Consider the following 25,465-nt stretch of genomic DNA (forward strand, 5'->3'; position numbering starts at 1 on the left):
GAGAAGCTACTTTCAATTTCCCCCCAAAAATTTCCAGTGGTTGTGTTTGACCCAGAGACAGCATTTGATTTACTGGAATGGCTTGTGGGAGGCACTGAGGATAATTTTAGTTTGGGTCTAGTTACTATGCTCTAATCCATGTCCAGTAATTAGCGTTAAAGGTGTGGTATAGGGATGAGCAACATTTTCCCCCAGAACCCCTAAAGATTGAAGTGCTGTTTCACAAATATTTTGGTGAAATGGGGCAGATTCACTCATCACTAATGTGGTATTCTCAGGCTTTCAATTCTGCTGGGGTCACCTTCTGTTTTTTTTGTGTGCTGTAAGAATAGGAGGAAGGAACTGGTCTTGAGTATGCCCCAGTGGAGGCAGAGATATTGTTATGCTTAGATGATGTTGTGATGATGGGACTTTACCAACAGCAGTATTTGTAATATTTTAGCAGCTTGGTCCATATGCAGGCGTAAAATAAACTAGAAAAAGATTTTTGCTCTTAATCAAAACGTAGACCCAGCAGTGTCCCCATTTGCTCCTTTGTTGGATAATGGTTTTGCATTATGTGTGAGTTCAAGTCCATCTAGATCCAGCCAAATTATGATTCCAGATATAGATACTTTGACAGCAAAGACTGATGCCTTAATTACTTTATTAGGGTTGTGTCTGTATTTTTAAAATGATAAAGCTGAATTAAATCCATTTACACAACAATAACAAACTGCAGCCAAAACTGCCTTTTCTGGCATGGATTTAAAATCAGAAGCCCCAGAAGCTCCAAAATAACTATTATTCTTAGGCTTCTAAATGGTTATCCCAATTTGAAGTTCTTAAGTCAATCTTTTCACATTGACCATTGTTTCTTATTAAATTGGTGATTATTCTTTGTGACCCAAACCTGGTGTAAAACAATTTATGAACCTTATCTAATTTTATTTAATATGTTGATCTTTGTGAACTTACTTTGTTGTCAAAGAGAGAATTCATTTTTGAGTTTTAAAATATGCTAGTGGTCCCCCTTTTATTTTCTGTTTAAGACGCAGGTAAAGCATTGTAATTTCATAAGCAGATAATTGTTTACTACACCTTTGTCAAGTCAATGTCATGGCAGTAAGCAATGCATATGTATAAAAGATGTTTATATTATTATAGTTATCTTTTGCATGTAGCCACCACTCTGCATCAAAATAATGCATTCGGTTTATGCAAATTTATCTTAAATGCCACAGAGAATAATCTTTTAATCTGATACTTGGATTAGCAGCTGGACCTGGTTAAGAAATAAATAATAAAAAAACAAACTCTTTTCAGCAATTCTGCCTATAATATACACACATGACATATTACAATTTTACTTTCCATTTTACATTTCATAAAGTCAGTCTCTTTTTTTATTATGAATGCTTTACAGTGACATTATTTTATTCACAGTGTTAAAAAATTAGTTAATGCCTCCAAATAATCTGTCTAATTGGCCTTTCACTATTATCTTTTTTTTGACTACAGCTCCTCAACTTTCTTCAAGCTTGCAGACCCCTATAACCTCCCCAGGAGCTAACAAGTCTCTCCCCACAGTTCCAGCAGTACCATCAACCTCTGTCAGAGTATCCTGTTCTGGCTGCAAAAAGATCCTGCAGAAAGGACAGACAGCTTACCAGCGGAAAGGGTCCACCCAGCTTTTCTGTTCGACCTTGTGCCTCACTGGCTACACTGTTCCCCCTGCAAGACCTATGCCTACCCCTAGGAGGACCTGCTCCAGCTGTGGAAAGTAAATCCTTTGCCCTTACTATCCACAGTATTTACACAAACTGTGTTCTTTTGCTAATAGTATAAAGAAAATCAATAAAGTGTGCTAAAATTAGTACCAAAGATATGTTCTTACATATCTTCTGTTAAGAAATGAAACACTTATTAGTGTTGTTGTGTATAATGTGTTTTTTGAGAGTTTAGTGCAGACCACTGATGTATGGGGTGACTTCACAAGAGTTATTTATTATGTATATATTCAGACTTTGAATTAAACTTATCTCTTTGCTATGGCTTAATTAACCCAGTCAACCAGACAATTGTTTTAAAATCAAAATGGAAGATGATTAAGAGTAAGAGGTCTTGAAAGGAAAAAAATAATAAAAAGTAATAATAACAATTAAATTAGAGGATTATGGTCAGTGTATTGTTTGGTTGCCAGGTTCAATGACCTCTTGACAAATAGACATAGTTTGGTTATAGGCTTGAAACGGCCAGAATAGGAAGACAGATAATTAAATACATTTGAAAAGCTGCTTTGAATAGTTCCAATACTATATTTTAATAGTAAAAGTGAACTTAACCATTAATGTAAAATCAAATTGCACAACAGAGATCAGTTTAGTGATGGTTGCTGTAGCAGTTTTATTTTGATTATCTTGTACATAGTTACAAGTTTGCTGGTATATTCAGTGTAACTGCTTAAGTCTTTGTGGCATTGTGGTCTGGTCGGTTGCCTTAAGTATGCATGTTTTGCTTCTTGTACAACTTTATTTTGGCTAGTACATTTTCCTTGCAACATAATTTTTTTTGTCTGCTGGATGAAAGTATATACCAAATTTCACAATACAGCTTGAAGGCACACAAGATACAGGCTCCGCTTCTCTCATCCTACGTTTTCCCCACAGGTGGAGAGAAGCCATTGGGCTCCTATCTGCTCAGCTGTTGCTCTCTAAAGCAGGCCAATGCTGTACCTATCAGTGCAGACACACCAAGCAGATATTGGTGTGAAAATGCATAGTTTTGTGTTAACGTGACAATATCTGCTCATTTGTTTGCACACAGGCTGATGTTGTGCCTGTTAGTGCAGAGGAACAGCTCAGAGCATGGAAGCACATCAGCTTTTCTCTGTCTGTAAAAATGCAGGTGGAGTGAAGCTGAGCCTGCGCCTCATGTGCCCTCAGCCTAATACTAAATGGAGAGACTTACATAAACCCGATTGTGGAACTGATATGTGCTTAGATGGTTGTTTTAATGTTTTGTTGCTTGGATGATGCATAGAAATTTAGTCATCTGTTAACTTGCTACAGAGAATTGCAGTGTATTCAAAAAGGTTTTAGAAATAAGAAATGAAAAAGGAATGCAAATATGGTCAGCTTAAAAGAAACTATACCCCCAATAATTCTAGGTCTCGTGTGTAAAACCCCGCTTAAGTTAAATAAACCATTTTCATAAAAATATTCTTTATAGTACTATGTGCCATTGGGTAATCCCTAAATAGAAGATTGCCATTTTAAGAATTAAGGGCCGCCTCCTGGGATCATAGGATTCACAGTGCACACAAGCCAAGGCACACATACATGCTAGGTCACATCAGCCAATTTATGGACAGAGTTCTGCCTTTTGCTAACACACTACTTCCTGTTACAGTTAAGGCTGATGCCACACGTGGCGTTTTTCCGCTGCGTTTTTTCTAATTCTCTCGATGGCTGAAAAACGCCCGATATCATCATCCATAGAAATAGCTTGAAAAGACTCGAAGCAAACCACACAATGCGGAAATATGCTAGAAAACGCCTTAGCACGGATTTTTCAATCGTAGGCCGAAATACGCCAGTATTTGCAAAGCAAGCTATTCCTATGTATACGCAAAGGTAGCTGCCAGACCTAGCGGAAATACGCTGCGTTTTTTGCTATTTTGCACTATTAGCACCATGGAAACGGGATTTGCTACGTCACCAGTACTAGGCTGAAAAACGTCATAGTCAGGGGCTGTGTGGCTTGTGGTTATTTCTTCTCATGTGAACTCTGAGGGAGCCCATAACAAAATGGTGGATAAAGGGACAGGATGTAAAAGGGCAATATTTGGCGAGATTCTTTAATAGGTCACTTAATAATATATAATCTGTTTATGATCTGTAAATCTGTTTATCGGTTAAGTATTGATTCTGGGGGTATAATCACTGTAATCGCACACATTATATCCCGGGCTGGTGCTCCTGTTAGGAGAAAACTGCACCAGCCCAGGGTAGCTGCGAAAGAGCGATCCTCTTCCTTTTGCTGTCTTCATGCTGCTTGCTCATATGCAGTAGAGTGAAAGTCGGCACTTTCACCCTACTGCACATGCTCCAGCTCCGGGATTCGGAAGAACAAAGAGATACGGAAGAGGATCGCTCACTTACAGCTACCCTGGGCTGGTGTGCTTTTCTCCTAACAGGAGTACCAGTATAAGGTAAGCGATTACAATCACTGTGGGGGTGCTTAACATTTTCTCAGTGGTTTTACCTTTCCTTCTCCTTTAAAGGTTATTTATTAAAGGTGGATTGTGTGTGTTGATTTTCAGCTTTAGTGATAGTTTCGGGGACTAAGACATTGCAAGTTTGTATGTTCTCCATATGTTTGCGTGGGTTTCCTCCCACACTCCAAAAACTTCAACACTCCCACACTTCAATTGGCTTCTGGCCATAGTGTGTGTAAATGGGATTTTGGGGCTGATATGAATGATGTATATTCTCTGTAAAGTCAATGTGTTGGTGCTATATAAATACAAGTAAATATAAATAAAGAATAAACAAACACTGTCAAAAAAAAATAATTGCTTTTCAGTTATATACTTTAACAACATAACTGATGGCAATCCACTTTCACTTTGATGTATTCTTTCACTACACATTTTATTTATTTATTTTTTACTATTTGCGAAATACATATAATTACTGAGTGGGCCTGGCTGAACTGTCCTCTTCTTGCATCTGCGGTATGAGAAAATCCATGACACAATTTAAGATAAAAAGTCAAATGTTGATGTTTTGTTCGCTGCCCAGATATCACTTTAGCTGTAAATACTTATAGGCCAATGCCACATGGGTTGGATTCTCCACCTGCATTTTTCTGCCCCTGTGCCCAAAAATGCATATTGATGTGCCTGCACCTGGAGCCATTGCATCGACCCCCGGAAAAAAAGAAAAAAACAAACTGGCTACTCTAAAAATGGTTTTATATCATCCCATTAATCCTCTTAGTACCTTTTTACTGGCAGTTGTAATCCGTGACTGAATAAACAGGAACCCGAATTGTAGAATTGCTCTGTCACAGTGTAACTTGTGTGCCAGCACTGTAAAGTCTACAATATGTGGCATGTAAAAAATTAATGTGTAAATTAATAATACATTCTGGTGCACATTGCAAACTGCAACAATTTCTATTCTGTGGAGTTTTAATCGGCCCGGTAGCATATTGCTAGTAAGCGTTATGATTTAAATGAAAAAGAAGAGGACTTTCTTGTTTGATTTGAATAGTGATCCCATCTTTGCATTTGTTGTAGGAATTAATGAAATTATAATGTTGTCTTTTATCCAGACTTATTGCTGATCCCAAGGATGTCATCACAGCTCAGTTTGACAATCCAAGTTCCAGCAAGGACTTCTGCAGTCAGACATGCCTGTCCGCATATGAAGTTAAGAGAAAGCCAACAGTTACTATACACACAAATAGCATTTCAACAAAGTGCAGTGTGTGTCTGAAAAATGCAGTGGTAAGTTGTCACTACTTTAGTATTTGCCTGTATATTTGTGGAAAACATGCACATTATTGGAAATGTCTACTTTTAATGTGAGACTTATCCTCCCGTTTATTTGTAAGTATATAAAGCTGCTGTGTAGCCATGGGCAGCTTTTCAAAAGGGAAAAGGTTTATAAAACGTTACATAGCAGATCAGCTATAAACAATATAATGGTGTTTTTTAATGAGTTTATCTGTTATCCACTATTTAACCTGTGCCATTTAGACCTATTTCAATTGCCTCCACTGGTGCACAGCAGCTTGTTTATATAAACTTGTCACGATTACACCACTTCAGACCCACGTGACTTTAGGCTTGGCTGTCTAGAGGGTCACCTGCTCAGTCTCACACACCTCGCACACAGGTCAGACTAGCGTCACAGCACCCCAAAGACCAGCCAACACTCACAACTCATACACAGCTTGCTCCCACCACTCTCATACTTCTTACACTGGTTATGAGAGATGCCAAGTACTCTGATAGAGAAAGGGTTAATGTAAGGAACTGACACACACACTCTCCTTACCAGCAGTCAAAGGGTTAATCAGGATACAGCATGCAGAGGGCTAAGGCACACAACACAGTTACACACTCGGAGGTTAGGTACGCTTTAGAGCTTCAAGGACAAACTTATTAAATTTTGTATTTAATATTATAAAAGATATAACAGTGCATATGTAAAACAAGATGTTACAAAAAGGACATACAGTAAAATGAGTACAAACAGTTTTGAAAAATAAAAGGGAAAAACAGAAGTCCTATACTGTACCAAGCAGAGTTTTTCTAGTCCTGGAGGCAAGGGGAAACCACGGATAAACCTCCAATCGAAATTGGTCCTCCAAAGTAAAGCTGGCCATGCACGCACCGATACTATCGTACAAAACCTCGTTTCGTACGATATTCGGTGCGTGTATGGCATGTCGGCAAGTCGACCGATATCGCAGGAAGCTGCTGATATCGGACGACTCACCGATCGGCCAGGTTAGAAAATTTTGATCGGGCGCCATAGAAGGCGCCTGACCAAAATCTGCCATCAGGGCTGAATCGGCAGAAGGAGGTAGAAATCCTATTGTTTCTACCTCCTTATCTGCTGTTTCAGCCCTGACGGTGTGTGGCGGATCTGACGATGTTTCGTGCGACCGATGGTCGCACGAAACATCGTCAGATCGCCACGTGTATGGCAAGCTTAAATCCAAGTATAGTCAGCAGAGCTGACCATTTGTCACAGTTTGCAGGGGCATCAGGTAACTGGACACTCCCCCCTCCCTCAGGATTGCAAGTGGTGTCACCATTAGCAGAACACAGTATGAGTTTTATGACCTCCTGAGTGTATGGACTGGACCAATGATAAATGATGTCCATAACGCCTTGTGGGAACATAATAGAAAGATGAAACTAAATTCATCAGTTCTAAATGATCCCACCGGTCCCATACAAACTAAACATCACTACTGTGCGACCTGCCCCTGCCCAGATATTCCTATCTGACAAACCGAGTACCCAAATCCAGTGATGTTTGGACTGGTATGAAAGGCCATATTAAATTAAACATATACTCAGGTTTTGGTACCTCTAGTATAAATGGTATGGGTTCTGGGACAATAAATGTGAGTTTGGGTTATGGTGTGACCTCCACATCACCTATGATTGGTCCCAATGTGAACTCTAATTCACCCCCATGTGGGCTTTCACTCCCCCACATGGCATGGCTCTTAGCAGCCAGGGATTAGAGCTGGGCATTCCAGGTTGTGAGGCCTTTACACATGGCTGGTTCCAGACCCTAGTGACCAGAGGACTGTTGTATATCTGTTTCTGGCACATTAGGGAAGATTTTTGGGATACCTTGGCCTGCTTAATTAACCCTTACAGGCCTATATCATGACAAAACTATAGTATTGTTTATGCAGCAGACAGATCAGGTTTACCTGTGCAGGGCAATAGCAAATTAGATTTTAATTAGTTTAAAACAATTTTATTTTTTGGTCTTACTTCTCCTTTTAAAGTTCTTCTGCTTTTCAGAGAATCTGTTTGCCACCCTCTAAATCAGTGTTCCCCAACCAGTGGCTCGTGAGCAACGTGTTGCTCCCCAGCCCCTTGGATGTTGCTCCCCGTGTGCCAGTCCACATAGGGGTTATTAAGTAGCCAATTATAGCTTTTACTGACACCCCCAGGAACCTTTTTCATGCTTGTGTTGCTCACAACACTTTTTCCATTGAAATGTGGCTCACGGGTATAAAAGGTTGGGGATCCCTGCTCTAAATAAAACAGAGGAACTTCAAGTCACAGAATTTGTCATTTTACAATGAAAGATGATGAGGGAGGGATTGCAATGCTCTCTGAACCTAATGGCGCTGGAAGACTAGTCCCAGCGAGCACACTATTGTGGTTTCTTTTAAAGACATTTTTTACATAAGCCCATCTGAGCTCATGTCAGCGTTGTTATGTAATTGAGGAATTGTTATAACATAAATCGGTGTATGCCAAAATACTTTTTTTTTTTCCCCTGTTTAAAATGAAGGAAAAGAGTTGGTAGCTTATCGGCCATATATAGGGCCCTTAGATTTACTTGCCAGACCGATATCTGGCAACAGCTGTGTTTGCTCTGAAAAGTATACCTCATCCATATTAACTAATGAATCTATGACCTCTAAAGGAAAATTTTCTTGAGAGATTGTAGAATGTTTGCAGGGCTTTTTTCAGAGCTTAGCATCCACAAGATACACAAGTTACAAAAAGTCGTGAAAATTATAAGTTCTTGTTATAAACTTGCTGAAGCTATTGATATACCATCCTTTTCAAGAATAGTCTGATGGCTTCAAAAAAGCCTGCTGCAGACATTCTGGTTCTGGGTATAGTATATTACTGAAGCCAACCAATTCAAGTAATGTGATAAAGTACAGAGATGTTAAAATGTAACCAAGTATTGTGTTATATATTTTTTAAAAAAATCAAAAACCTTAGAAATATATATCTGTATTAGTTGCAAACTGTAAAAAGGATATCATTTTCTAGACAGTGAAGCAAGGAGGTAATTAAAAATGACTTACCCGAAGCAAAATGAAAATGTTTTTATTGTTTAAAGCAGGGATCCCCAACCTTTCTTACTCGCTAGCCTCAGTCAAATGTTAAAAGACTTGGAGAGCAACACAAACATCATAAAAGTTCAGGGAGGTGCCAAATAAGAGCTAATATTGGCTATTAGGTAGCCTCTATGCACACTATCAGCTTACAGGAGGCTTTATTTGGTAGTAAATCTTGTTTGTATGCAACCAAAACTTGCCACCAAGCAAAGAGCAACATCCATTGAGTTGGTGAGCAACATGTTGCCCCCGAGCCACTGGTTTGGGATCACTGGTTTAAAGGAAGCTTTTTATGGCATGCCTATACTGCTTGTATCAATGTTGTTACACTTCACTAACAGTTTATTTCTTTGTCTTCCCACAACCTTAGATCCGACATGAAGTGAATTATCAGAATGTGGTCCACAAGCTCTGCAGTGATGCATGTTTTTCCAAGTTCCGCTCTGCCAATAATTTGACCATGAACTGCTGTGAAAACTGTGGGGGATACTGCTATAGTGGGTCAGGACAGTGTCATCTTTTGAACATTGATGGCCAGTGCAAGAAATTCTGCAGTTCTGCTTGTGTCACTGCCTTCAAACAGGTCATTATTTCAATTCCCAACTTTCACTTTTGAACATATTATAATGTTTAACTTCTTTCGAATATCTTTCAGAATCACGGAATTCCACAATGTAGATATAAATAATAATTCATGCATAATGTAAAAATTATAAATTTTTAAAATACTCACCAGTGATTCTGTTCGATGCTGGGTTAACTTTACAACTTCACTACTAGTAAGTGTCAGCAGTGACATTGGTCTTGGGGCAGGAGAAAGAGACTATAGGCGCAATCCCAAATGTTAACAGTCAGCATGTGTTTTTTATGACCCCACAGAAAATGCTGAAAATTGTTTGTAATACCCCTTTTTCAACATTAGCCTTGTGTTATACTTACTTTTTACATTTTTGATTTAAGGAATATATAAGGATTTTGGTATTTGTTACACTTCAGCTAAAATGAAAAGTAAAGTCACATTTTGCTTCTTGTCTTTATAAGCACGTAGATTGTGCTGCTGAAAAAGGCCAAATCTTGGCCAAATCCTGTATTCGGTACATCCCTAGTTTTATGCCTTTCTCTTCTCTGCGTCTGACTTTTAAAGCAAAGTAACAGGAGACGGTTCCCCTTAAGGTCTTTTAATCAGCTTTAATCAACTTGCTTAGAGCATTGATTTAGTAGTCAGAGCAAGAAGTGCAGGGAATGTAAACAGTTGAACTCAGAAAGCTTTTGACAGCAATTACGTTTTCAAATAACTTTAAAACCACTGAAAATATGTTATTAATGTAAACTGAAATGTTGCTTCCACCAGGGAGTGGCTTGAACGAGAGAGGTATATGAATAGGAGAGGACCTGAATAGAAAATATCCATCTTACTAGACTGGAATTGATATATCCATGAATATTTCCCTATATAGCACCACAGCACAGAAAAATAAATAACTGCTCATACAGCCAAACAGATGGCTCTGCCCTCAAGGCCAGAATAGTAGTGACCAAGCTTGAAAACAGAATCCATCCATGTGGGCGGGGAGAGGGCAGGGCTGTACAGGGGAATCTCCATACCCAGGATTTTGTTCTCTATCAGTGTGCACCTTGAATCGTATGATTCCAGGGATAAGCCCTTTGTACTTAAAATGGCAGTTTTCTATTTAGGAATATCCAATGGCACATACTAGTAAAAAAGTTTATTTTTATAAAATTAGTTTTAGATAAGAGAGGGTTTTACATATAAGCTGTTTAATGCACTCTATTTTTATAGAGACACCCATTCTTCAGGGCTAGAGATTTCTTTTAATGTGAATGTACACCCAGGAGAGCATGATTCTTACTGAGTATCCTGCTTCCTCACATACTGTAGAAATCAGCCAAGATCACACCCTGCGCTCTTTGTAAGACGTTACGCTCTTCAGCAGAGATGATTGAGAACACAAACAGCATGGGCCGCACAGAGCTATATTGCTCAGTAAACTGCTTATCGGCTTACAGGGTTCAAGCAGTCACCTCTTCAGGTATGTACTACTTATTGAGCATTGAGTCTGTTGCTTATAAGAGCTTAGGAATTATGGAGACATAACATTGGTAAATAGGTGGGTGAGATTTTAATAGAACTATTCAAGTTAAAAACTTAAGTAACTTGATAACATGATTTCTAATTGTAAATTTGTTTCAATTTTAAAGGTGTTCAGGTTCAATGTAACAGCTGCAAAACTTTGGCCATACCCCAGTACCACTTGGCAATGTCTGATGGTAGCATACGGAATTTCTGCAGCTATAACTGTGTAGTATCATTCCAGGTAAGAAAGCAAAATAGAACACCCTTTTAAACTCAGTGTATGCAATTGTTTTACAATATTTTTTTTCAATCAATCTTATTATTAGCAAGTATTTATAAAGCACTGTTATATTCCACAACACTATACTGTAGAATGACATGTACATCAAACATCCAAATACTGGCTGACATGGTTGCTAGTGATGTCTAGATCCACAAACAGTCAACCAGCACCCAACCCTATCCTACCCTCCTCTTTCAATCGAGGCTTAGCAAGCAGCGTTTATATTCCCTTTCCAAACCCACCCATCTCTGATATCACCAGAGAGGGCAGGCACCAGTATATGAATAAAAGTAAAGCATTGATTTGCCTAGGACCCACAGTGTTTGGCCAGCCTGCACATAACTAAATGAGTGGAGGTTGTGTGGGTACAAGTGCATAAATTTACAGGTACTGCTCAGCTGTTGGGTCAGACCCATGCAAGGCTGTTTCTCTCTATTGCCTCAGAAATTTCAAGGCGTTTATATGGTTTAGGCAAAGATATGGATTTTAGGATTAAATTATTAAACTGCATTTGAAAGAAATTAAGGTGCAGAGGTTCTTTGCCTTATTCTGGAGAATATGGAGGCTACGGTTTGTTTTTTTTTTTCTCTAGTTTTTGACTCTGTCTATTGAACTACTAATGGTATCAGTAGGACCCCACTTGCTTGTAGATCAACTGACGATCCATCTCTTAAATTCTGGCAGTTCTTCAGGTCTCTCTTTGCTGATTGGATCACTAGGACCCTATCCATTACAGGCCAGCTGATGTGGGTTCACTGGCCAAACTGGAAGTGTTTTTGGGCTATTAAAAACCAAAGCATCAAGTTTTGATCCTTTAAAAACTATTGCACTGGTGTTCCTAATATATGTAGAAGTTCCAGAAAATCTTAGATACATCTATTCAACAATGAAATATGTATTCTTGGTATCATTAGAAAACCTTTAATGTTCATTCCTAGCTAAATGTTCTATTATCTCTTTCTCATAGAACCTGTTTAATAAGCCGACTGGTATGAACCCCTCAGTGGTCCCATTGTCTCAAGGCCAAGTGATAATGAGTGTAGCTGCAGGGGCAGCAACACAAGCTGGAAACAGCACCCCTTCTTTAGTCTCAGCCACCTCCACCTCTTCCTCTTCTACAGTCAGTAACTCAGCAGCTGTGGGGTTACAAAGGTTAGCAGCACAGTCACAATCGCAGTCACAGCAGCAGGGACCCTTTTCACGGATGGCAGTGAAATTAAGGTGCCAACACTGCAACCGTCTTTTTGCCACCAAGCCAGAACTACTAGACTATAAGGTAGGTTGATATGGTGTTAAAGTAAAATGCTTATTGTTTTTTTTTTCTCAAACAATGTTAGCAAGTATTACCAGTTTGTTGAACAGAAAATATGGTTTTAGGTGCATTCATTTTCATTGTCTATGAAGATTCTCATTCATCCAGGTCATGAAATACAGTATCTAGTAGAATTTAAGGTGGCCACACACGTGTCGATTTTAGATCTTTCGTGCGACCGATGGTCGTACAATGCGCCACTAACCGTTCAGGGCTGAAACGGCAGATAAGGAGGTAGAAACAATAGATTTCTACCTCTTTCTGCCGATTCAGCCCCGAAGACAGATTTTGCTCAGGCGCCTTCTATGGCGCCCGATCAAAATCTTTAAACTGCCCCGATCGGCGAGTCGACCGATATCAGCAGCATCCTGCGATATCGGTCGACTCACCGACTTGCCATACACGCACCGAATATCGTACGAAACTAGGTTTCGTACGATATTATCGGTGCGTGTATGGCCAGCTTAAGTCTAAAACAACTGGACTTTTCTGGAGTTTTTCTTGAGAACGTTTCACCACTCATCCGAGTGGATTCTTCATGTTAAATTGGTTCAATTTTGCAGGGCAGTAATTATGTAACTGCCTAGCTGTGGTGCATATGAGCAATCAGAAACCTCCTAACTAACTAAATACCTGTTTTTGTGGGGGTTTTTTTCCTCAATACTTGAAATGTATTACGGTATATACTCGAGTATAAGCCGAGTTTTCCAGCACCAAAAATGTGCTGAAAAAGTCACCCTCGGCTTATACTCGAGTATATACCGTAATTTTAAGATGTAACGCGCTGGCCGTTCTTCCCCTACCCCCCCCCCCCCCCCCCCCCCCCCCCCGTGGACTAGCTAGCGTAGGATGATGAATCTGCAATGGGAGCGCACGCAGGGGAGCACAGCAAGATGATGAAGCTGCCATGGGAGCGCACGCAGGGGAGCACAGGAGGATGATGAAGCTGCCGTGGGATATTTGATACTTGATATTTAGTATGGGAGCGCACACAACGGGATGGCATACTTAAACCAGAGAAATCCTATTGCAGTAGCTGTTGCATTTCCCACCCTAGGCTTATACTCGAGTCAATACATTTTTCCAGTTTTCTTAGGTAAAATTAAGTACTTCGGCATATATTCGGATCGGCTTATACTCGAGTATTTACGGTAATTTTATACCAATTTACAAAACAGAAATGTAATACTGGTTGACCGCAATTAGTTACAATATTTAAGTAGCAGCTAGTTAAGGATGGAGTGCTAAAAGTCCAGCAACCTGTGAAAATTAAGCAAATCTTTGTTTCAATTGTACTTATACTGAAATTCTCTTTTGCACCCTTTCAGGGTAAAATGTACCAGTTTTGTGGTAAAACCTGCTGTGATGAGTATAAGAAAATAAACATGGTCCTTGCCATGTGTGAATACTGTAAAATAGACAAGATAATTAAGGAGGCTGTTCGTTTTGCTGGCATAGAGAAAATGTTCTGCAGCGAAGGTAAGGCTAAAATGAGGCTAAAGAAGAAAAAATTAGAAAGGGGCTTTATATTTTTCCCAGTGTTGTAATGTAGTGTAGTGTAGTGTAGTGAAATTACTTTTACATACAGGAGTTTTTATGTCAAGTACATCATTGGTCTGTGTTTAAAAAAAGTTTTACAGTACTTCTCAGTTAACATTTTCTATTGCCTTATTTGTCCTTTTGGGCCTGAATAGTATACTCATCCTTGGGATAATCTTCTTTCATCTAATCATCTTTCTTTGTTCCCATGGAAGAAACCATACAGTGGATATAAAAAGTCTACACACCCCTGGTAAAATGTCAGGTTCCTGTGCTGTACAAAAATGAGACAACGATAAATCATTTCAGAACTTTCTCCACCTTTAAAGTGACCTATAAACTGTACCACTCAATTAAAAAACAAGCTGAAATCCTTTAGGTGGAGGGAAGAAAACCAAAAAAACTAAGATAATGTTTCTGCAAAGAAGAGTGAGCAAATCTTGTGCCATGCTGATAGACTCATACCCAAAAAGACTGAGTGCTGTAATAAAATCAAAAGGTACTTATGCTTTTCAATTGAGTAGTACAGTTTATAGGTCACATTAAAGGTCGAAAAAGTTCTGAAATGAATTATCTTCTCGTCTTATTTTTGTACATCACAGGAACCTGACATTTTATCAGGGGTGTGTAGACTTTTTATATCCACTGTATGATAGCATAAGGGCGAAGACATACGAGACGGTCAGTCCAAATCCAATCACGATGACTAATCGCAGCGGCACCGTGTTCCATACGGTTTTACAAAATGCCCTGTCTGTCTTCGCCCTAAGAGACGTTTCAGCGCACATACTTCAAAGGAATGCAGTATTTAGTTGGGTTGTTGGAGCATCCAATTTTTGAGGGGAAAAAATTGTCATATTTTTATATTGCACGTGGGGAAGTGTTGTTGCCTAGTGTGTTTTAACTTGTTGGGTGAGAAAACTACAAGACACTCAAAATTGACAAATGTGCCATTTGTAGACACTCACATAATTTTTAGCTTTCAATTTGTTTAGGCACCTCTAGGTGTCAAAGGAGGGTATGCAATACAGTGCATGCATTAAAAATGTAGGTAAGAACTAATAAAAAAGAAGAAAAAAAAAATATTTACACACAGCCTATAATTCAAAGGTAACTCTGGGGACCTGGTTGTATTTGATTTGATTTATTTATTATGCATTGTTGAACTGTAGTTTACGGTTTGCTAAAACAGTGTAGTTTTCAGACACACCAGCAGAACAAATCTCTCTACAAATGTATTGCTTGGGTGTGTAGGATGGAGTCACTAATTCTGACTATTTGGTTAGGTTGCAAGCTGCTTTATAAACATGACCTAGCAAAGAAGTGGGGAAACCATTGCAAAATGTGCAGCTACTGTTACCAGACCTCACCCAAGCTAGTGCGGAATCACTTTGGGGGCAAGCTGGAGGAGTTCTGTGGGGAGGAATGCATGTCCAAATTTACAGTATTGTTTTACCAGGTAAGAAAAAAAAAAAAAAAGATGTATCCGCAGCATAAATTGTTTTTAGTATGCCTAACTGAGCTGCAAAATTGTTTTTTTGTTGACAAACTTATAATTTATATAGCAAGTGTTGAAAATTATAGGGCAGAGGTAAATAACAAGTTGGATTGTTTTAAAAGGTAATAGTGCTTTTGAGGCATCATAATAGCATGTTTTTCTAAATATACTGCTAAATACTGCACTTTGGTTACAATATTTAAGGGTAATGGCACACAGTAAGTTTTACCAAAAGAGATTTGAATTAATTGTTTTTACAACATTTTCTTATATTTTGACACCTGGAGGAGAGTAAGTACAGTGACAAAACATAGTGTGTGCCATTGCCCTAAAGGACCAGTAGCACAAAATACTACTGCTGTTTATATTAATAAGCTGCAGTCTAACTGTGGGCAGACATTTAAGGGCAAAAAAGGCACATATTTACCCAGTACATAACAGATTGACTCTAACGATTACAATGGTTTTAGTTCTTACACATGAAGTTAAACGGAGTCAATTGCTATTTATGGCTCTCTACAAAACTATAAAATGAAAACCTCTCTCACATGAGATAGAATTTTTGCTGCCAAGAAGTATTTGATTTGTAGGTGGTTGATTTAAAAGCTTTAAACTTTGTCTTTAGCCTTTCTTGCCCTTTAAGAACTGCATTCTTTGCCTCCTCTTTGTAGTATGTTTTAAAAGATGCTTTTCCCCATCCCACTCTTGCACACAATTAGAGCACATTCAGTTTATGACCTAATCCTATACTGATATATTCAGTTACTAATTTTTTCCTATGTTAACATTATTCATTTGCCTTCCCTCAGATGGGGAAATGTGACGGCTGCAAACGGCAGGGCAAGCTAAGCGAGTATTTAAAGTGGAGAGGAGAGGTGAAGCACTTTTGCAACCTGCTTTGCATACTAGTATTCTGTAACCAGCAGCAGAGCACAACAGAGCCCACACCACCCAACACCACAGGTATATTCTCATATGCACTTAAAACCTCTAATGTGTTTATCTGCTTACCTTTTGCATTTAATCATTTAGGTCAGGAGGGTGTATAAGTAGGCACCACCCTCACATGCCCACCCCTTCAATCCACTCATGCATAGAAGGTCTTATTTCCTTATTGGTAAAAACATTGTCAGACCAACATTTTTGAACAGACATTCTAGTTAGTCAGCTCTGTATCTTATAACTATGGTAAAAGCTTTCCATCACAATATCACAAGTCAGTACTGCATAAAAGATTTTTCAACTGTGAATGCCCTGGCTGCTTATCTTTTTTAAATTCTTGATCTAAAGTCAAGAGGTTCACGGCTTTAGTTAAATACTTTTTAAAGATCAGCACATCCCAACACAATTTATCAATCTCACTCCAGAACTTACCTGAAATTTTGTAGAATATTTGGTCACTTAAGCATTATGGATTGTTTCGCTGTGCCTCATCTCTTTGGGATCCCATCACTTTCCTTTTTTTGCTTTTCTTAAATCTGAATGTGATTAAACATTATTCCAATATATATGTGCAGTTGGAGTGCTACCCAAACAAGTAAATTGCCACCTGTTTTTAAGTAGGTGCTCGCTGCAGGTCACCAGCCTGCCGTGGAGTCCGTTATTTGTGAATGTTGCACAAAGGTGAATATTCCCTTTAAGATGCATGTAGGGGGTGGTCAGTGTCACTTAAAGGACAAGGAAAGGCAAGTCACTTGGGGGTGCCAAAATGTTAGGCACCCCTAAGTGACTTAAATCGCTTACTATGTACCCCGGGCTGGTGCCCTTGTTAGGAGAAAACAGCACCAGCCCGGGGTACCTGTTGAGAGCGCTTCCTCCTTCCTACTCGCCAATTGTCCCGGACAAACGCATGCGCAGTAGAGTGAATAGCCCAATTCTCTGTTAAAGTTAGGCTTTTCACTCTACTGTGCATGCGCGCGTGATCGATCAGAAAGGAGGAAGCGATCGCTGCTACCCGGGCTGGTGCTGTTCTCTCTGTACAGGGGCACCAGCCCGGGGTAGAAGGTAAGCGATTAAAGTCACTTGGGGGTGCCTAACAATTTGGCACCCCCAAGTGACTTTGCAATTCCTTCTCCTTTAAGCTAGTGCCACACAGGCAGATTCTTTAAAAATCTGAAACTTGTGCCTGCACCTGGAAGCATTGCTTCGGCCTGGGCGCAGGCACACGCAGCAAAACTGCATACTCAAGCAATTGCCAGCTGAAATACACTGCGTGTGCCCACGAGCTGAGAATCCACCCCACTTAGCACTAGTCTTAATCCACTAAGGAACTGTTGAGTAGTACAGTGATTTGAGAACTCCTCCTGTAATTTTTTTTTGTTTGTTTGGAAACACTATTTAACAACTTCCAGTGCTTTCTATTGTTACCTGTATTCTCAACCTAGGCCAGCCGAATGTTCATATACCACATTTGTTGTCACTTTACTGTAAATATGTTAATTTTAAAGTATATTTACCTAATCTATTCTAACTTGTTTAGCAGCCAGTGTCCCCATGGTGCAAGCAGTCCCTGCCTCTTCAGGCTCAATGGGAGGCAAAGATTCTACCCCAGTCATCGCCAATGTGGTGTCACTAGCAAGTGCACCAGCAGCACAACCCACAGCTAACTCAACCAATGTCCTACAAGGTAGGTAGCTAAATGAGTATTTATATAGACACCTGGAACATTGGAATTTCACACTTCGAAAAACTGTCAATAAAACAACACTGCTATGCTGTGGACATTATTACTATGGTGTTAAGTCCCTTAAAACTATTCACTATAACTGTATCCATAATAGGATTTGAAAAAATGGTTCAACATAGAATATGTGCTTAAAGTAGGGATTGCACAAAAATCCATATTTTTTGGATTCAGCCCTGTACCTGTAATCCTGCAAAAGTTTTGGCATTCAGCCAGATCCTGGTTTCTGCATTATACCTACTTTCATACTTACATATTTACCTATCTAAGGTCAGAAACAAAGTGTATTTATTATGCTAATATAACTATTTGGCTACTATCAATTTAGAGCATATAGTGATTATATTTCTGTAATGTAGAGGAGCTCATTTTGTACCACTGCATTAAACCAATAGAGACTCTGTAATCCTTTAAAAAAAAAACAAAAAAAAAAACACCTGCTTATCTCTGATTGGCTGCCTCTCAGCTGAAACTTTAACAAGAGTATTGGAAAAGTTATTTTGTTTAAACCCAGTGTCAAGTAAAATAAACTAACAAAAGTATATAGCAAAGTGTTTTTTTCTCTATATTTTTTAGATAAGCTTACCATGCTTCTGACTTGATGTCAATTCATGGATACTTTTTTTTTTTCTTTACTGGAGAAAATGTATGTAAATGTTCTTTTTAAATAGACAAAAACTGAATGATTTGCATACTAAGAGAACCTGTATTTATATTTATTAAAAATGCATAGTTTTTACAAATGTATAAATATTAAATGGAATAAGTCGTGTTTGGGCAAACAATCCTAATTTACTTGTTTGCTCTGAGCAGGAAAAAAATGAAGAATGTTAGAAAGCACCATCCTTTACTATTGTGTGAGGTTCTGAACAGTTTAATGAAAATGGCATAACTGCCTTTCAGGTGTGCATGATAGAAACATTTCACATTCTCACTTTCTGCATGATCTTCTGTTGCTAGGTGCTGTCCCAACTGTGACTGCCAAGATTATTGGTGATGTAAGATATGTTTTACTACATTTTTAGCTGTGAAATAGTTATTCTTTCACATTCAAACTGTAGTTAAATTAAAGATAACAACAAATCATGAAATGCTTAACAATTGCATTTTTACAAATCAGTGTTTTTAAAGGAATTCTTTCTATGATTTCTGTTGTATACTTTTTATTTCTAATTTATGCTGTTTACATAGCAAATAATTCACTTTACCATTTAACATCTTAAACCAACAATTTACCAGCAAAAGTATTTTTTTTAATTGTAATATTGGTGTGTAGGCAGCCATCTCAGTGCATTTTTTTTTTTTTTTTAAGTGTTTCCGTGACAGTATTCCCTTAAAGGATTAGAACTTTAAGTATGTTAATATCTGTTCAGGTGCTTTGAAGCCTTACAATGCTGAAGCTACAACACGACTCAAAAAGAGACATTTAAATTGAATAATTTTTTTTTACCTTCTTGCAGGCAAGTACCCAAACAGATGCCCTGAAGCTCCCACCCTCACTTCCCCCACGGCTACTTAAGAACAAGGCCCTTCTGTGCAAGCCAATTACACAGACAAAGGCCACATCTTGTAAACCTCACACACAGCACAAGGAGTGCCAGACGGGTACTGTTTTCATGAACATATCAGTTAAACATATTTTTTTGGCTATTAGGAAGGATATGCAACAGGGAATGCTAACTTCACTTATGGATCAGCAGAGAACAGTAGCAACTGATTAATGTATCCAAATTGAACCTCTGTTAAGGTGGCCATACATGTTAAGATCGGCTCGCTTGGCGAGGTCGCCAAACAAGCGGATCTTCTCCCGATCTCCCCACCTAGGGGTGGGCGATGATATCGGGAAAATGTAGGCTAATTTGATCGTTTGGCCCTGAGGCGGCAATGGATTTCTAACGGCGGCAATGGCATCAACGAGCTGATGCGGTCCCCTATCCTACTTACTCTTTTAAACTGCCCGATCGATATCTAGCCAATTTCAGGACAGATATCAGTCGGGTATGGCCGTCGTTTCTGCCCCTACACGGGCGATAAGCTGCCGAATTGGTCCAAGGGACAGATATCGGCAGCTACAATCGGCCCGTGTATGGCCACCTTTACTGGTCCCATCTGTAGGTGAATTTAAACAGGCATTCTCATGATGTTCCCCTTCTTTTAAGTAGTGTGCTCTTTGGTTGTTTATTTTTAGTCTAGTTATTTTCAGAGTACAAAAGAAATAAAAACTTTTTGTAGTTGCTTTCTATTTTTTGTTTTTTTCAACGTTTTTTTTTTAATAACAAAGTCTCCCTAGAATTTGGGGGGGGTCACTGACTCTTTAAACTGTTTTAATTCAAATTTGAAGTTGAATTGAAAGTGTTTAAAAACGGAAAGCTTTTGTAAGGCTGACAATTTTTAAAAACATTAAAAATTCTAAATAAATACTGATTGACAAAATTGGTCAATCTATAACATGAAATGGTGTTTAAATTGCAAGGACAGCGCATTTGTCACTTCACATCCAGATACTAGGATCCAAAATATATATACATACATTTAATAGGCAGTTTAAAGTGGACCTGTCACCCAGACATAAAAAGCTGTATAATAAAAGTCATTTTCAAAGGAAATATTAAACCAAAATTCATTTTTCTATTAACACATTCCAACCCATTATAAATGCATTTAAAAATACCAGCTGTCAATCATATACTGCCTGCCCCTCCTCTGTGCCTCAGGCATAGAGGCAGGGCAGACAGTTACTTAAACTTTCCATTCAGCACTCATATTCCCCCTACCTTCTCACCATCTAATTGTGTAGCCAGTGCATGGGCAAGGGCATCAGGTCCCCCATTCTGGCACATACACAAGATTTTGGGATGATACAAAGCTTGCCTTAATAACAGTGCCCACAAAATGGCAGCTGCTTGCTGGCTGTGATTGTGTATTTCCAAGACTGAAGGAAACAAGATTTATATCATTTATATAGTATGTGTAAGTTAATTTTGCTTAACAAACACAATAAAAAAGAAATTGGAATTATTTCTTAGGGTGACAGGTCCCCTTTAACTATATAAATGCTGGGTGTCTGGTGGAGTGAGAATAGTTACAGTGAACGCAACAATGTATTTTTTATAGTAGTGTCATCTTTTCTCTGATTATCTTAAAATGTTTTCCCTACAGAAGGTGATGGGCAACCACAGATCCTGGTGCTTCCTGTACCTGTGCCAGTCTTTGTCCCTGTGCCCATGCATCTGTACACACAATATGCACCAGTCCCATTAACTGTACCTCTTCCTGTAAGTTTCCTCTGAACTTAATTTTAACCTTTTCTATATTGATTAATAAAACTTGCCAACTAACTTGAAAGCTGTTAGCAATACTTGGGTTACAGCTGCACAGATGATGGCTTTTGCAGCTGATGAATGCCTTATAACAGTATCCCTTGTATTGAGATTGTACATTAGAGTAGAAGCAGGGTCAGACTGGGCCAGCAGGAGCTCCCTCCCCTGATCTCAGTGAAGTTGAGTATAAGGTACACGTGCACGAGGGGTGGTTTGGGAGGATGGTTGGTGGGAGCGCATGAGGGCCCTGTACACCACAGACTGACATTGAGTAGAAGAGTGGATTTTGGGTATGTATGTATAACTTTATTTATAAAGCGCCACAAGGGTACACAGCGCTGTACAATCTTACAATATACAGAATTACACACAGGGAGGACGACAAGTAAATACAATAAATAAGTATAAATACACAGGGAATAAGTGCCATGTGGTAAGAGAGACAGTAGGAAGGAGGTCCCTGCCCCGTAGAGCTTACAGACTGTAAGTTGGGTGACATACAGGCAAAAATTGGAAGGTAAGAGTGCACCAGGTATAGGCATTTGCCCTTAAGCACAGGACTGGGCAAAATAATGTGAGAAACCTTTTCTGTATTTTTCCCTCTGGTAAAACTAAACATTTTATCTGGAATAGTAAGCAAAAATAAAGGAAATCCGTGAGCAGTATATCATGTTTTCTAGCCTTAAACACTATGGTGGCTGACTTTCAGTACAATTTGTTATATTTCACTTATATTAATTAGAGTTTAATGGTGTCACCCTACGATGTTATCTAGGTTCCCGTCCCCATGCTTATTCCCACAACTCTGGACAATGCTGACAAAATTATAGATGCCATTGAGGACCTAAAGGAAAAAGTTCCATCTGACCCATTTGAAGCAGATATTCTGCAAATGGCTGAAATGATAGCAGAAGATGAAGAGAAGGAAAAAACACTGTCCCATGGAGGTGAGAGCTGTCAGGACTTGGTAGAAGTCCTTTTTTGTGTCAAGTCCATATTAGAGACCAGACATAAAAAGCTTATTGCAGAGCAGCTGTTGTAGATATATACTGTGGAGGATTTGTCACTCCTAAGGAGATCTTGCAGGCATCAAATCTTCCCAAAATGCTTCCCCACCAGCAATAAAGTAAATCTCTAGTGGAAACGCAAATGCAGCTCTTTGTTTTCCAAAATCTTCCAAAGTTAGGTCATGGGGTGGGGGGGTTTATAATATATCTTATTTGCTCAAGGGTTAAGTCATATGATATTGTCATATTATTTAGATATAATATAAAATATCAAATGTAGCTTTACAGAAATTCCATCATGGGCACAATTAAAGGACATAGAAAGGCAAAGTCACTTGGGGGTGCCAAAATGTTAGACACCCCCAAATGACTTTAATCGCCTACCTTTTACCCCGGGCTGGTGCCCCTGTTGGGAAAGAACAGCACCAGCCCGGGGTACCTGCAGCGCTTCCTCCTTCCTGTATCGCCGTGCGCGCATGCGCAGTAGAGTGAAAAGCCGAACTTTAACAGAGAAGTCGGCTTTTTCACTCTACTGCGCATGTGCCTAACTCACAGTCACAGCTTAACGAAGAAGGAAGCGCATCGCTCCAGGTACCCCGGGCTGGTGCGGTTTTCTCCTAACTTAACCTGCCTAACATTTTGGCACCCCCAAGTGACTTTGCTTTCCTTGTCCTTTAAAAGAACTTTAGTTGAAAAGGTATACTGCCATTTCATTTTTTGCTATTTTGCAGCACTAATAGAAAATATGAGCGCTCTATAAAAAAAATTCTTTCTATAAGCTCCAGCCTTTGTTAGGCATTGAGGAATGGAGTAACACATTATACAAAGGGCTTTTCTGTAGACTGGTAATTTTGTTTTACTAGCTGCTCCTTGGCAAACAGCGACGCAGCATAAGAAAATAAAACTTTGTTTCCAAAATAACAAAAGCCATCAATCTTAATTAAAAAATAGACAAAAAGGTGTGTTTAGCACAAGCCATGCTCGAGTAAAGCTGGAAAAAATTGGAACAAATATTTTAATACCATAGCAGAAGTAATTAATTTAATACAGCTATTGTTACCAATTTGCTTCACAGACCAGGGTAGCACATATAGTGGAGACCTCGAATCAGAAGCTGTATCTACTCCTCACAGCTGGGAGGATGAATTAAACCACTACACCCTAAGGTCCAACAACCTACAAGAGCAAGATGCTGAGCTCCGACAGCAGTCCAGAGTTGGGACAGAGCAGGATTTGGAGTCAGATTTTCCTACTGGTGAGCCCTATTGATAGTCTTAAAACATGATAGCACAGTAAGTAGTCTTGCAGCATTGGTGATTTTTGGTTCAGTTCTGACCAGGGCAGTATCTGCATGTAAATATATGTGTTAACGTGTGTGTGTGTGTATATATATATATATATATATATCTATCATATATATATATATATATATATATATATATATATATAATGTTTGCAATCGGTCCGCACTCCCTCTTTTACTCACATGTCACAGAGTCTTTCTGGGTGCTGCAAATGGTTGTTTCATATGTAAATTTCTCCACGAATCATGCGCACTCCAATTCCAAATATTTGACTTTATTGTAGATAATTACATAATTGTTACATCAACGTTTCGGTCCAGGTCTAGGACCTTGTTCACTATGTTATACCCATCGTGAACAAGGTCCTAGACCTGGACCGAAACGTTGATGTAACAATTATGTAATTATCTACAATAAAGTTAAATATTTGGAATTGGAGTGCGCATGATTCGTGGAGAAATTTATATATATATATATATATATAATGTGCTAGAAGCTGTTTTACTACACTTTCTGCTATTGCAACATTTTGTTTAACTTCTGACTCGCTACTTTGATTGCAAGTATTTGCTACACTTATTTGTTTCGTTTTTGTCTGCCTATCCTTTCAATCTCCCACTAGTAATCAACTACATATTTTACTATTCTTTTTTGATCTTTTTACTCTTTGAGTTTTTTGTTTTTCACATTGTCTATTTACTTATGTCACTTGTGTATAGGGGTTACTGTGGTTACGGCCATTACTCTTTTGGCGCCATTTTGTGTAGTAGGGTATTTAAGGGGTTTGTTTGCACATTGTCTTTTGGTTTGTCCCTGAGGAAGAGCACAGTTGGTGCTCGAAACGTTGGATCTTTTTAAATAAATTCTTTTTTGTTTTTTCTAAAGTCCCTATATGTGCGGCACTCTGTTTATTGCACATTTTTGACCAGCACCTAGGATTGTCTGAAGGGTGTGCTCCTTTTGTTTTTGTGTGTATGTATATATATATATATATATATATATATTACTATTTGATCAGCATTTAACAGTATACAAAAATAAAGCAGATGTAATGAAACCTGGTGTTGCCTGGGTCTTTTGCATCCTCCCCCCGCAACAGGGAGTTCTAGGCCCAGGCTTGGACTTAGCTATACCAGAACTTTTTTTTTCCCAACTATTTCTTAGTGGGTTTACTAGAATGTGTATGGTCATTGTCATGTTGCAAGGGTCACTCTCAAGTTGAGCTTCGGTCTTCTGACAGATGGTCTTGCATTATCCTCAAGCACCTCTCTGGTGCAATGAAGAATTTATAGTAAATTATATTGTGGCAAAACATTTTGGGGATCTTACAGCTGAAATGGATTCTGCCATGATTTCTATGGTAAACTTTTTATTTTTTAAATAATACTGTTTACATAGCAAATTATTCACTTTACCATTCTTGAACCAACAAATGTATTTTTTGTAGTTGTAATATTGATGTGTAGGCAGCCATCTCGGTGCATCCCACCGCCTTGAATGTAAATCATCGGTGGGATGGCATATGCGGCGCCAGCAGGTGTAATATTTACCACTTTATTATCACCACACTGATAGGAACAATACATTGTGAGATTAAAATACACAACAAAATGCCTTAAAGTCCTTAATATTAAACCATTAACATTCTCAATTCATTCCATTATAAAAGAAATTCAGAGGCATTAAAGGAAAACTAAACTCCCCCACAGGTAAAAGCCAGTCCTCAATTGGCCTTCCTCCCTGCTTCTTTCCCGAAGAGGCTATTAGATAGCAGAGTTCATAGACACCATCTTATGGGTCTTATGATCCTCTTCTTTCCCTTT

General features: G+C 38.8%; 1 protein-coding gene across 8 annotated transcripts in view; it reads left to right on the plus strand.

The window, feature by feature from the left end:
- zmym4 (zinc finger MYM-type containing 4) overlaps positions 1 to 25,465 on the plus strand; it is a 65,731-nt gene that overhangs the window by 25,322 nt on the left and 14,944 nt on the right. For 5 of the 8 annotated variants that reach the window (XM_031895717.1, XM_012956523.3, XM_012956525.3 and 2 more), the window contains exons 6-20: positions 1,501 to 1,762; positions 5,320 to 5,494; positions 8,972 to 9,184; positions 10,502 to 10,652; positions 10,822 to 10,937; positions 11,947 to 12,255; positions 13,620 to 13,770; positions 15,117 to 15,289; positions 16,138 to 16,291; positions 17,808 to 17,954; positions 18,972 to 19,009; positions 19,472 to 19,616; positions 21,171 to 21,286; positions 22,107 to 22,278; positions 23,414 to 23,593. In XM_031895717.1, the coding sequence (XP_031751577.1) occupies positions 1,501 to 1,762; positions 5,320 to 5,494; positions 8,972 to 9,184; positions 10,502 to 10,652; positions 10,822 to 10,937; positions 11,947 to 12,255; positions 13,620 to 13,770; positions 15,117 to 15,289; positions 16,138 to 16,291; positions 17,808 to 17,954; positions 18,972 to 19,009; positions 19,472 to 19,616; positions 21,171 to 21,286; positions 22,107 to 22,278; positions 23,414 to 23,593 (2,502 nt within the window). 8 annotated transcript variants of the gene reach the window in all.

This window comes from Xenopus tropicalis, chromosome 2 (genome assembly GCF_000004195.4).
Source record: "Xenopus tropicalis strain Nigerian chromosome 2, UCB_Xtro_10.0, whole genome shotgun sequence".
NCBI classification, from domain to species: Eukaryota; Metazoa; Chordata; class Amphibia; order Anura; family Pipidae; genus Xenopus; species Xenopus tropicalis.